This window comes from Anarrhichthys ocellatus, unplaced genomic scaffold, assembly GCF_004355925.1.
Source record: "Anarrhichthys ocellatus isolate YVR2014 unplaced genomic scaffold, GSC_Weel_1.0 scaffold14, whole genome shotgun sequence".
NCBI classification, from domain to species: Eukaryota; Metazoa; Chordata; class Actinopteri; order Perciformes; family Anarhichadidae; genus Anarrhichthys; species Anarrhichthys ocellatus.
In genome coordinates this window covers 6,688,518-6,702,394 of record NW_022280044.1, presented here as the reverse complement: position 1 = coordinate 6,702,394, position 13,877 = coordinate 6,688,518, and the positions used below count along the sequence as shown (strand labels likewise).

The window sequence follows — 13,877 nt, the reverse complement described above, 5'->3', positions numbered from 1 at the left end:
CCAAAAAACACGAGCCAAACACACACACACACATGCAGCAGTGATATTGGGCTGCTCGTACTGCTGAATGGCAATCATTTGTCGTATCCTCCTCAAATAAATCCAGCTGCTATCGCTTTCAGCTGTGATGTTTCTGTGAGAAACAAAAAAAAACAAACAAAAAAAAAAAAAAAAGTGCAACAAGAGTATAAGAGGACGACTTACCGACAACCATGAGCGTGAACTCGAAACCTCTCTTCACAGATTTTCTGTACACTTGGTTTGGGAGATTTGCAAAGCCCACGTAGCCCTCCAGGCTCTTCTGTTGCTGTGGACCAAAAAAACAAAAACATAGCTGATCATTTACTCCAATGGTCACAAGATCATACTGGTAAAGTGAGCACGGATTGAGAACTTACAGCTGGAGACGGGCAGACAGGTTGGTGAGAAGACAAACGCAATGAGGGAAGGCAGCCATCAAAGGCGGGTCCACGAGGCAGGAACGGAAACCAGAGAGACAAGAACCAGATAACATAAAAATGAGTAGAAGTACACAGCAATGACCTTTGACACATCAATCTGTCTCACTGAGTTACTGCAGGAACAATGGAAACACTTGGATGTGCTTCTCAAATGACAGCAGACATAAAACACAAATGTACTTTGAATCTGGAGAACAGATTCAAAGTACATTTAATACAAGGTCAATTTTTATTTATTTAATTCTTAATCTAATAAACCTTTCTTGTTAAGTACTGGATAATTTTACCTCTTAGGGATGTGTTACAAATATTAAAATGTGAGAGGGGACAATCATTCATTGGTATAGAAATAGGTCACAAATAATAACGGATCACAACTAGATTGTTCTTTTAGATTTAATGGCTCACAAGCCAAAAAAAGTCTTCAGCCAGTTGTTTTCAGTCCAGAGGGTTTTCAGTGTGTGATACTGTGGGTTCCCCCTACACACTAAAAACCCCTGAAAAACCCGGTGTATGACAAGCGTGTGAGTTAAAGGCTTCAGTGAGTGAACATCTTTTAAACTGTTAGCACGTCACAACTGTACTACAGACCTACAGTAGAGAAACTGTACAGCATCAACGAGCTGTCACTTCCTGTGTGTTTATAGGAGCAGTCAACAGTTAATGTGAGCGCTTAAGATGAAGCATCCTCCACTCCTCGCACTGGTCTCATTGCAACACACACACACACACACACACACACACACACACACACACACACAGCAGAGTTGTCAAACATTCAGTCTGAAACAATGTGCAAACATGACCTCATCTCTCATGTGAAGGGTTATGCTTAAACAAAGACACTACACAAATAGTGACAAGACATGCAAGTCACAATTCCTGGCTTTTTGCATTGAAGATGATGCGTCTGGACAACAGTGTGTACTGTCACATACAGGGCTAGAAATACCACAAGCACGTGCTCATATAGCAGGTGCCCGGTACTATCCACAAAAAAAAAAAAGAGCAGTTCTAGTCTAGCTTCTCTGCGGTAATTGCAGTCGTTCAGATTACATTGTCAAATGTGGAACAAGCTCCACTCTCTCCGACATCTGTGTCCGCAGCTCCAAGCCAGTGTCGCTGACGAATGTCTCACAGATGGAGAGTTAACAGAATATCCCAATAAAACGTATAAGGCAAGTTTAAGATGAAAAACACTCGTGTTACACTGACGGATGCCACATTTTCATCACCAGGTATTGTGTTGAACTGCTTATGATGCAATGTTATCCCAGAAGATAATCACTCATAGGCAGCTGTTGCGATGAATGTTACTTGTCTGGCAGCTGAACTAGTAGGACTCGTTGTGGCTAATTATCAGCTTCGTGTGAGGCAAGAATAGCGGGCGTAGCCGTGGACAAAGCTCGCCGTATGTCGTGGGGTATTAATCAAAATGTGTATTTAATGGAACAAGTATCTGCCGGTGGAACAAGAGCCACATATCACCGGAGAATATATTCATGGCGATAAAAGAAGAGTGGAAATATCAGTACTTTGGTGAAGGGTCACATAATAACTTGATGAAATTATTCATATGAGAATCTCTACAACACAACACTAAATAGATCTCATTTTGGGATTTCAAAAATCGAATTTCAACCGCGAGTCTTTGGCTTAAACTGATATGTGAAGGCATGATGTCTAAATACAACTTGCAACCTATTTCAATACACACAGCATTGAAATGTCAATAATTCATTCACTGCAAGAGAGCAAACTGAAGAGCTCATCTATATTCATAGAACGATAACTACATCTAGTCAAAGCTGGACCACAAGCGTCCGAAACAGACTTAGTTACACTTTGTCTTTGCTTTTAAACATCGCTGTAAAGATAAGGCCGATTTAAATTAGACCTGTGGTGTGACCTCAAATAGGCCGCGTACAAGCCTCTCACTGCATATAGAGCATCTCCTCCATTGATGCCCTTAGGAATAATCAGGCTGAACTAGTCACACCAACACCAGAACAAACTCACACACAGCTCTGTCATCACAGACGTGCCTCTTGGTATTTGCCTGCCACGCCATCTGACACTCTTCTTTCTCTGTGGCTGAATGCCTGACCTGCCCATCTGTGCTATGTCATTGCCTCTATATGCAAACAGCACAGACAATGTGCCACTTGGCTCTCTGACTGCAAGACACCACCGATTGTATTCCCTCCGTGATAGCCTGAAATGCTTAATCCCTGCATGTGCTTGTACTCTTGTCTTGTGAATGGCAACATGGCGAACTGTAAGGTTGTGTGGCTTTGTTATGGTTGTAGGTTACATCCAATTAGATTAGAATAGCATGAGTCGGACTGCAGTGGGCTTTACTTTGATCACATTAAATAAATTACGTTACGACCCACCAGCAAGTGCTAAACAGAGAATGTATCTAGGTATTTATGTATCCAATATATCTTAATGCATCTATGCATTTTATGCATCTAATGTATCCCTTAACCTCAGCTAGTTATCCAGTAGTATTTCTGGCAAACGACGTGAACAGTCTCAACATGTTTGTGGTTGGTTTCATTGCAGCAGCAGCAGAGTTTACACCTCTCTCCTGTAATGAGCTTTCTTTGTGCAGCTACTGACGATAATGACAGAAACAGGAAATGCCATGCTGACGTATTAACCGACTATCGTTAACAAGTCGACGTTCAAAACTAAACGGTATTTACCGAGCCCTCAGCCAAACCCCATTCATAAATCTGGAGATATTACTCTGCTGGAATGTTTACTTTTAGCGCTACCGACTGAACGTTGTCCTAAAAAAAAAAAAAAAAATCATTGTTCGCACTCGTTAAGAGACACTTTTCAAGTCGGCATACGTCGAAAAACACAACGTCACAACTAACGTTACAGCTACAGAAATATAGACTCGGGTGAACTTTACACGCTAAAAGAGGGAAATGTTGTTTGTTTGTTTTTTTTAAACGGAGGAAACTTACCCATTATTCCGCCGTCTGCTTCACCAACCAATGCTTCTCTGCCTGACATATTGCCTCTCTCTCTCAAACTCAGCACTCAACTCTGTAACGACCGCTAAAGCAGCAGCAGTAGTAGTTCAACCCAGAGCCGTTTAAAGAGAGTCGCGTCATCTCCGTTCACTGCTTTTTTTTACAGCAATGGCGGCTCATGAAGCTACGGAAGCCCATTTACGGCAGTAAAAAATAAAAAAAGATGAAAAGTTAGACTTGATAATAAAAATAACTATTATATAGATAGAAAGTTGAAATTATACAGGATTTTTTTTTGAGGAATGGGGGAATTAAATATTGATATTAAATATCATATATTATTAGCTAAATATAAGATTGGGGCTTGTGAATGTAGAGGTGTGGATGTAGGTGATGGAATAAGCATATCAGAGTACGAGGCATTATACGTATGTTGATCTATAGGAATATTCTAAATCAATTCATTTATTGACTTCAATTCTGTCCCTCTGTTTTTATACCGATTTCCACCAATATCTACGCATGCAAATCTCCCGCCAAATACTTCCCTGAAACTATCTGACTCGTCTACGTCAATCACGTGACAATTAAGCATTGTGCGCTTCAGTTGACGCGACTCTCTCTTTATATGGCTCTGGTTGTAACAAGTGGGATCGTGGGATACGCACATTATTGGACGTAATGGGATGTGATTTACGCAAGAACGTCAAAGCAAAATGCGTAAACTGCTCTTGGAGAATACCGACTGTGATGCCTCGAGAGATTTGCATAGAACCAAAAGTTACAGACAATTACGTCATCATGCTACAGTTAGTTATAACCTAATACCATCTAATAATATGAACTAGGAAAACAACCAAGTAGATATGACCGGTATGGGAGGAATAAAGACTTCCAAATGTTTACGCTTGTCTCTGACTCCTGGGAAATGAGACAGCAGTGCCATCTAGTGGACATTTACATTAAATACAATTTACAATTAATTTTGGAACTAACCTGGATAATTCAAATCACAGAGATCAAAAAGAAGCCCATCGTTTTTTTATTTACATTTAAATAGTTTGGTATTAAGAGAAGTGATGGCAGACAGTTGGAAAGCTGATTATTGCTCTGTTCTGGAAGTGGAGAGAAACAAGACTTGATGAAATGTCCAACAGCTGTGAGAAGTTAGTGAACTCATTCCATTGCTGGTTTTTGGAAAGTTACAAATGCTTTCAGAAAAAAAACAACTTCCAAATCTGGGGAGAGAATCTGAATAGGAACCACAGGAATCTACATAGAGGAATGATTGTAACAAGGCATCTCAAAAACCTACATTAGGAATTTAAAATGCAGTATATAATTATGAAGATATAAGATGTAGAATAGTGCATATACAACATAAAATAAAAGAGTAACTCAGATAAGCACAGTGTTTTATTCAGTAAATCCACAATGACCGTTAGTGAGTGAAAGTGTGCGAATGTAAATCCATCTTGATGAGATATTTCACTCTGGGCCGAAAGTGTTGAACCGACCGACGGTCAGAACGAGAGAAAGCAACAAGGACGGATGGAGAGATACTGTACAGTGGATCTACACAGAGCTGCTGCACTGCACGGGATTCTGGGTGTTTTTTGTTTCTGTCAAAGAGCAGAGCAGACATGAACCTTCCTACGCAAGGCAGCAGCAAAACAAAACAAAAAAATCAATGCTCAGAGCTGCTTCACCGAGCTGCATATACGTACACGACGACAACCTCTGGCTGTGAAATAAAATGAAATGGAGTGTCGCAAAGAGGGGAATGAGCGTGTCACATCCATTATATGAAGCTGGCAGCTGATGTACACAAGGCTTTACATGCGCAATCTGTGTCTCTGTCTGCTCATGTGTCATTATATGCACAACTGATGAGGATGTTGTGTTGCTCTTGCGGATGCTGGAGCTGTTGAAGACGCTCAAAAGACTGTAAATGATATAATTACACTGCTTGATAAATATTCTTCATGGTTTCACAGTAATAGTGAAAGGAAATATTTGCCTTCATTTTGTAAATGGAGCTTGTTATCATCTAGAAATAGACTTTGTTACAACGGATAAACATGGAACGTGTTCCCGTACAAATAAAAACACAGTGTTTCTCTGTGAATAGAGTTATTTTATGAAAATATGTGCTTGTGTTTGACGAATACTCGGTGGCACCAAAGACTAGAATATTGTGCTCATATGTTTAGTGTGTCTACATGTCTCTTCCTTTAGTGCTGCATATCTATACTTTGTTTTATTGTATTGCCTTTTTATTGTTTTATTGTAATCTAATTGTGTATACACATACCATAGACCGTATGGCTATTGCATTGCATTGCATTTGATTTCACAGTTACATTTTATTTGAAATGTTCACAGGTCACCTGATTATTAATATTGCTTTATGTTTGGCTTTTGTAAATAACACAGAGATTGCTGATTTCAATAATATTTGCAGAAAGAAATGCACTTAAAGTGCTGCTTATGTGGCAGAATGGCCTTGTCAGAGCGCTATGTTATTAGTTTTTAATGAGGTTGCTGATGTAGTAATGTTTAAGCAGCATTTTAATATTGCTGGTTGAGGTGGAACTACTTTATATACTGTTGGGGAATTAATCTATAATATATGTTTGCATTGAATTTCATCAGGCGATCATATATTTTGTAGGTAAAATCTTGATCTTCGACGTATTTATTACCTACAGATAAATGTAGTGAAGTAAAGTTATAAAGTACAATTAAATCGAGGCACTCAAGTAAAGTGCAAGTACCTCAAAACCTGACTTAAGTACAGAACTTGAGTAAATGTACTGTGCTGTATGTGCTGGTATGTCATTATCCTCGCTGCTGCTTGGTCCTCAAGTTATGGCATAACGCACACACAAGGTGTCAGTGTAGCATGGTAGCAACACGTTTTGTGAATAATGATGTAGTTATACAAGAAAACTCTGACCTCACGCTTGATTGTTTTGCTGAGACGCCCATAATCCGAGCGCTGAAGAATCCCAGTGAATGGAAATGTTTAGTGAATGGAACGACCGCCATGATGGAGCAGCACGAGACTTAATACCAGCACTGAGATGAAATGACTGCACACACACAACAAAGCCATCTGTGATCCAAATAGTCCTTTTCATGAATCTAATTTCAAACTGAAGGGATGTAATTAATATTCAGCGTCACATGCACAATTCTAATTTCATCAGCAGGGAGGTAATTTGTTTTCTCACATGTTTAGGATCTCATCGGCTGAGATGGAAGGGTACCATGTACCTGCCTGCCGTGATGATGTATTGTCAAATGACACAACTTGTGCGAAATGCTGCATTTATTTCCCCTCCGGTGAATTATTTATCAGTGGCAGAAAACAAACAGCAACTTTCCTCATCACCAACGCAGTTTGTCTCCGACCACCTGGCCACGCAGTGTAGTCGGCGTGTGTAAGAGAGATAATGAATGGAGCCGGTGGAGGAGCTGCCTGTCATCTCGAGCAGCAGCTCATTAGGAGGGAGAAGAACGTGGGCTCTTCCTTTTGAAGCAGACACGGGAAAGCTGGAGGCCTGCAGCAGCCCAACGGTCCTCTCACTTTAAAAAAGAAAATTTAAATATACATAACCTCAAGAGAAAGGAGGGAGGACTTCATATTCCAGTCTTTTTTTTGCAGGCAGGCTTGTGTTATTATGCCAAAGAAAAGGCTGTGGATTGAGGGCCTTTATTGTGCAAACAGGCCACAGGAAATCATATATATATATATATATATATATATATATTCAATTTATCATTTTGTTTTCGTGCCCTCTGCTAACAATTTAGCATCACTGAGCTTTAATCAGGGAAATAACAAGTGAAATTAATAACATGAACCAATGCTCTGTTACATTTAGGTTATATCTGTGCTTCAGAATGAGCACGCCTAAGTGGAAAGCAGCCATCATCAACGTTATTGCTAACTCCTGTGTACGGCAAGTAAGCGTCACAGCTATGAGAAATGTCTTTTAGTTGTACTCACAAGGGAAGCCAGTGAGGGTTTGTGTTTTTGTCAAAACATGGATGTTTGTTAATTTTATTCCAGAAATGGCCCTGGCTGCCTTGTAGCTCCTGGTTTGTTTTCTGGCTACTAGCATAAGAAATAACCTTGAGAATCCCAATTTGAACTACAAACCCCGATCTCGGTGCTACGACGAAGCAGAGTGACACTAGTAAGAAACGGAGCCTTCGCAATGCCAGGAGACTGTGACCTGGTGACAGGCAGATTTGCATAGTGAAAGTGAGGCAATAGGGAACCAATCTAAAGGCTGATCATTATTCTATAGCCGTTCCATTGTGCATCAATGTTTAACTCATAATGATAAGTTGATATGGTGTGAATACATTTGTCACCGCGGTTTCAATCTGGCTCCACACTCCGCTGGCATTGCTCTCTCTTTGATGCCCCTGTGTCTGTGACATAAAAGCCCCATTGTCATCATTTATTTCCATCTGAATGTGCGCTTCTGTTTCATCTCCCCATCCACCACAACACAAAGCCATCAGCAATGTGCTGCTGTTACAGTCGCAACCTTTTCCCATTGACTTGGAGATTGAGTTCACCAAAAAAAAAGCGCCGTAGAAAAGTATAGATACACAAAGAAACAACAACATAAAGGGCTTTCCTTGAATAACTACAGTACTATTCCAGACTTCTTTTTAGAAATAATTGAACACATCCATTATTTGAGGAGATGTATAGTCTTTTCTTCCTCCTCACTTTTATCTCCAGGCTGATTTGCTGGAAGTCCAATTACTGAAAAGTGAAAATGTCCAGCCCTGAGGTTGGAATTACAGCTCTTTCACAAGACACCACCATCGAGAGAAGTAAACAAGAGCTACTGAGCTCCATTTATCAGCCTCCACAAAGAGCTAGAAAATCACATATGAACACAGAGGAGAACAGACGCGAGGCCTGCGTGTGGTGATTGTGTGTGCGTGTGAACAGTCTTTTCTCCTCTTTGTTCATATGTGATAACCAGAGCTCAGTTGCCCCATCTGTTGCCACATGGTGTTGGTCCCCACAGCAATGTGAGCAACGCTCGAGTGAGAGCACTCTGCCTGTGCTCGTATAGAGTGCATGTTCCAAATTACGTTATCGTAATGAGATAAGAAACACGAGCAATAGTGGGTCACAATTAAAACCATGTCAGGAAGGCTTGTATTTTGAATTAAACATGATTTGAAAGATTTATTGGCATTTCAAGGCGTGATGTTCCAATTATTGGAAGAAAGAATCGACCGAATGGGCGACAGGCAGCAAGACGCACAGACAGCTGAAAGGTACATGCAGAGAACATGGGATAGCTATTGGTTGGAATGGAGTATGTGCTCTGTTTACTGATCGAACGATTAGGAGGGAGTCGAGGTGGACAGTAGAAGAAAGGAGGATGAAAGGAGGGAAAAATGAGAAGCAGCTTTAGCTAGAGGGAAATGTTGAACATAACAGTAGAACACAGGTGGGAGAGCGAGGTAGTGTGACTCATATATAGATATTAGTACATATATTGACATTTGATTGTGTGCAATAATAATACTAAACGTGAGAAGACCCCATATTTGTGTCTGAAATTCATTAAAGTTAAAAGAAGACTTACCGGAGCATAAACAGTCTCCTACAACATACAGATTTGGACTGAAACAAACTGACTGTCACACTCTGATGATTGGGTAACCATGAAAGCTCTCGGCTAACAAGCCTCCCAAGTTACACACACAAAGCAAGCACAAGTAATTACCTCTGCAGGATTACGGAAAGAAAACTACTGGCCCAATTTTCATGGTGGAAGGATGTAGCATGCGCCGAGGAAGAACCCATTACATTTTGGAGCGGATCCCAATCACAGGGCCGATACTCGCATTATTTTTATTTTTAAACTAATGGAAACAGCATTGGTGGAGGTCGGCCCTCTGCAGCTGCCTGGTTATCTGTGTTCTTCTGTTTGCGTTCACAGGTATAGACTACAGTATGCATACTTTAGTCTCAGTTACGCAGTGTTTGCAGTGTAACACAGTGAAACTTGTGATTAGCAAGTCAGGGATGGGAACCTTAGATGTATAAAGAGAACTAGACACTCTTTCATTCTTATGAAAGTTGCTCAATGGCGCATGAAGCAAAATAAAGTTTGACTTCCGAGTATAAAATCGAGATGAAAATACTCAGATCTTTGGGCGATCTTTCGCATCTATGGGTCCATAGAGAATGCACACTTGTGTTTCCTTTAACCCCGACTTCCAGCCCTCAATCCAGCCTCATTCTTCGGCTCATTCATGTGAACAGAGGAAGGAAAATAACTCTGGATTTAGCTATTAGTGCAAATTAGGGCTATTGAAGTGTTCGTAATGGAAAGTTAATTCATGTAAAAAAATTATTCTCTTTGGGCCCGACGGCAACATGTGATGGACCCAGAAGTCTTGGACCCCGCTCTTCCTGTTGGCTCAAATATTGCTAACTTCCAGGGTTGGGCTAAAAATAGAAAACGGGATCACATGATTACAAATCTATCTTGTCAGGCTTCAAGTAAAGCCTAGTTTTTTACTTCTGCCGATTGCATTCGCATAAAAATGGTCTTCATTTATTGCTGAACAAAAGGTGTATCATAAAGTATCATAAACTTTTGTTTGCCAAAGAGCTGATGTTCTGCAACTATCCAAAACACAATGGAAATTGGCTTTTTGTCGAGGGAACCAGTTATGTTGCTAACTTCCAGTAGTTGTCACACAAAAAAGACGTCACCCCTGCAGCACTCTGTTGGCCAGGTGGTAACTGTCAGAACAACTGTCAAAGCCGTGTCCTTCACAAAGTCCTGCTTGTTTTTATACATTTTTTTATGCATTTGAGAGAAACTGCCATTTTTTTCCATGACTCCTTTCACTCTCAAAACTAAAGAAAAACATCCAGAGCTCAGTTGGTTCTGCTGAAAAGGTGGGATTTCTTTGGAACCACCTACTCAATCCTACACGAGAGGAGGTTGCAATAGATTTTGTGAGGTGGTAGCAAGTAAAACAACTTACAGGATAGAATAGAATGAGGCATCCGCTTTTCCACAAAGCACAACCTGAAGAAAGAAGTCTTTAGTGGAAGTCAGCTTTAATAACTGAGTCCATGAATCAACCGGAGACTCACCGATAGGAAAACACATCTTTAGAGGGCTTCAAAGATCCATATTCTAAAACTTTGCTGCACATTTCCAATGCTTTCTGTCACCACTTATGTGCCTTCATTAGCTGTGTTAGATATGTAAAACAAAAAAAAGGTTGATCCGATTGCAATGCTGCATTGCCAAAGCTGTATTGCGCGTGTGGCTTGAGATCACTTTGATTATTGTGGAAACATAAAAAGAGCAAGTTCCTGTGTCTTCGTCTGACTCATCTGTGCACAAACACATGCAAGTTTATTCCTCAAGGGTCAGGAGGTGAATCATTCCCAGATTGGCTGACAGCCGCGGCTCCACATCCTGTGAACGTTCCCTCGTTATTACAATGCAGTAACAGAAACAGTGGAAATAACTTGGCTCCTCCAGCTGCACGCCATTGTGCGTTTACACAAAATGTCATGTTTTTCTTTTTGCAAAGTGCAGCGAGTTAATTCAGCAGCCAATGCTTTCTGTTTTTTTAATTATTCATTTTCTTTAACTTTAATGAGGTTTCACACCTCCCAGTTTACCTGCAGCGCCGTAGGAGTGGAGGAAGTGAATGTTAAAGGAGTGAGAGAAACAAGTGAGCGTCGACAGTCATCAGGTGTGAAAAGTGACTAAAAACAGATTGTCTTCACAGGCGCAGGCTCCTCCGGGTCAACCCACATACTGTACGAAGAACGAGAGCTGTGACCTCATATGCAGCATGTTTGTGGTGTTAAAAACAACTACAGTAGCGGCAGAGGTAAAAGCAGAAGCATTGTGGGAGTTGTTGTGGCCTCAACTTCTCAGACTTGACACAGATGTTTGAATGCATCACCTCGATTTTACATAATGCTGACACCAACTGGAGGAGAAATACGTGTGTGAGAGAATTGTTTTTTGATAGACGTTAGGTATCTTATATGTTCCTTAATGTTCAATTAGCACTGTCACTATTGTTGAAATTACCCAAACTGAATATTGTAATCATACAGTATTTAATGTAATATTTGAATGGATGCTAAACAAAATTGGACTGGCATTGGATTTCTATTTATTTGATATTCTGTACATGAAGACAGATAAGGTCATTTGAAGCATCTTGCGACTTGTATGCTCTTAAGTTCTTGCTGGTGTAACATTACACTCCAGGTTTCTCCCCCAAATATGTGTATATATCTGGCCACTAAGTACTGGGCCCCTTGCTACTGTATTTTACTCACTGATAGCCCACAGGTCTGGAAAGTCAATTCGTTTAGGTGGCATTCACCATCTTTAGTGGTTAATGTCCTTGCATAGCTGGACAAGCTATTTGCACTCCGCCGTACTTCTGTTGCAAAACCGCGTGCGCATACTTACGTACGTCATCTTTGTTTACAAACTGTAAAAGAGTGTATGTGAAAGAAGTTTGCAAGAGTGTTGAACCCACAGATTATTTTTCACCAACTCTGCAGCTTCCCTCAGCTCTACGGAGTGTTTTGGCCTCTTTCAGCTCGTTGTTTCGCAGCTCTCATCAGCATTGTTTTCAGCAGCAGCACCAGAGAGCAAAATAACTTTACAAACTGACTGCACACTACCTGCACCAAACAACAGACAGACATGATGGGCGGAATACATTTTGTCAGCCCAATTAACAGCAGCAGATGAAAAGCTCTTTTTTTATTTCCTCTTCTTTTATCAAACTGCTCGTGCATTGTGTTATCCGTACAAATGAGGACATCGTTTTCTGGGTTCTGTGCTAAATTTAGCAATCCCTCATGAAGGGATCATTGTCAGAGCTGAGTAATCTGGCCGGGAGGTATAATGATTTGTGTGAGGAGAAATTGTGCGCTTCATTACATCATCAACATATAAATATTTCCAGATGGTCCATATTGTCCCTTTGTAAGGCCGACAGGGTGCCTTTCCTCTGAGCTCTGCTTAATACGGTATATTATTGTCGACAGTGCAGGAAGGCAGACGGCAACAGAGGCAATGAATTGATAATAATCATTCCAAACACAATACTCTCAGACAAAATGCAGTCAGACGGAGGCAGCGCAGGCAGAGCCTGAAGCCGTTCAGAGAATCTAAGAAGCATATTTTCAATGTGGCCATGACGGTGTTCAAAGACCCTTTCGACTGTGTCCACTGAATCGAGGCTGCCAGACAAAAAGCAATAAAATCACTCTGAACTCCATCCTTAGTTTGTTTCTGACCTCCATTACATCTATTTGTGTTCCGTGTTATTGGACGTCTTTGGTTTAAATGCAGTAGAAGACATCAGGTCAAGACTGTTATCTCTGGAGTTATTTCATTGTTTAAATTTTATTTCTCTTTTTCACTCTGAACATGGCCAGATTGTCCACTTCAGAAGAACAACACATCGATCAAGCTTGAATGTTCATTTTGTGCTCAAGATTCACTTACTTGATTTCTTCTAGTACTTTCAGCCACATCTCATGGCCTTCATCATGTACCTATGGGCATACTAGTGAGGTGAATAGTGTAACTAAGTAACAAGGGCCCCAACACTTCTATCAAGTAGCCTGTGTTTGTATTGTACATTTTAATAAAGGAGGCTTGTAATACACACTGTTTCTCCAGTAACAATGTGTGAGGCAAAAAATCTGTTTACTTTAGCGATTCAGCAGAATCAGTACAGTTCAATATATTAGACTGAGTTATTACTTAAACTTTAATGAAGGATTATGATGTGCTATGCAAATGTTTTGCAAATATACATTATAATAAAGACCTAAAAAGAGAGTCATTTGTTGCCAGTGTCTCTTTGTGATTGTTTTGCTCGTCTTTGTGGTCGCTTTGTGTGTCTTTGTAGTTATTTTGTTTGTCCTTGTAGTTGTCTTGTGTCCTTTTTTTGTCATCTTGCGTCTCTTTGTGGCCATCTTGCGTCTCTTTGTGGCCATCTTGTGTCTCTTTGCAGTCTTTGTATTTGTTTTGTGTCTCGTCGTTGTCATTTTGTGTCTTTGTGGTCACTTTGTGTATCTTTGTACTCATCTTGCGTCTCTTTGTTATTACCTTGTGTCTCCTCGTAGTTGTTTTGTGTCTCTTTGTGTAATTTGGGTCTGTTGACCCTCAGGCCCTCTGACACCTCGCTCTGTGCCCGATAGGCCTTTTCATGAATCCATCCATGTTCAGAATTTTGTCCACTGTATTAACTCAGTCATCCAGTATGCTTTGCAATTGATAAGATGAAAATTGTGCACATGAAAGTAAGTCATCACACAGGTGTTAATATATATTTCAATTAGTGAAAACTGTGGTACTGTTCCAGG

General features: G+C 40.5%; 1 protein-coding gene across 3 annotated transcripts in view; it reads right to left on the bottom strand.

Annotated features, from left to right (window-relative positions):
* The window catches only part of LOC116387014 (septin-7), a 21,405-nt gene extending 17,879 nt beyond the window's left edge, over positions 1-3,526 (bottom strand). For 2 of the 3 annotated variants that reach the window (XM_031853698.1, XM_031853699.1), the window contains exons 1-2: positions 399-3,348; positions 205-307 (exon numbers count right to left, since the gene is read on the bottom strand). In XM_031853698.1, coding sequence (XP_031709558.1) covers positions 205-307; positions 399-554 — 259 coding nt within the window. In that variant the 5' untranslated portion in view covers positions 555-3,348. The other variant, XM_031853700.1, reaches the window with a different exon arrangement.
* Between the last annotated feature and the right edge of the window lie 10,351 nt (positions 3,527-13,877).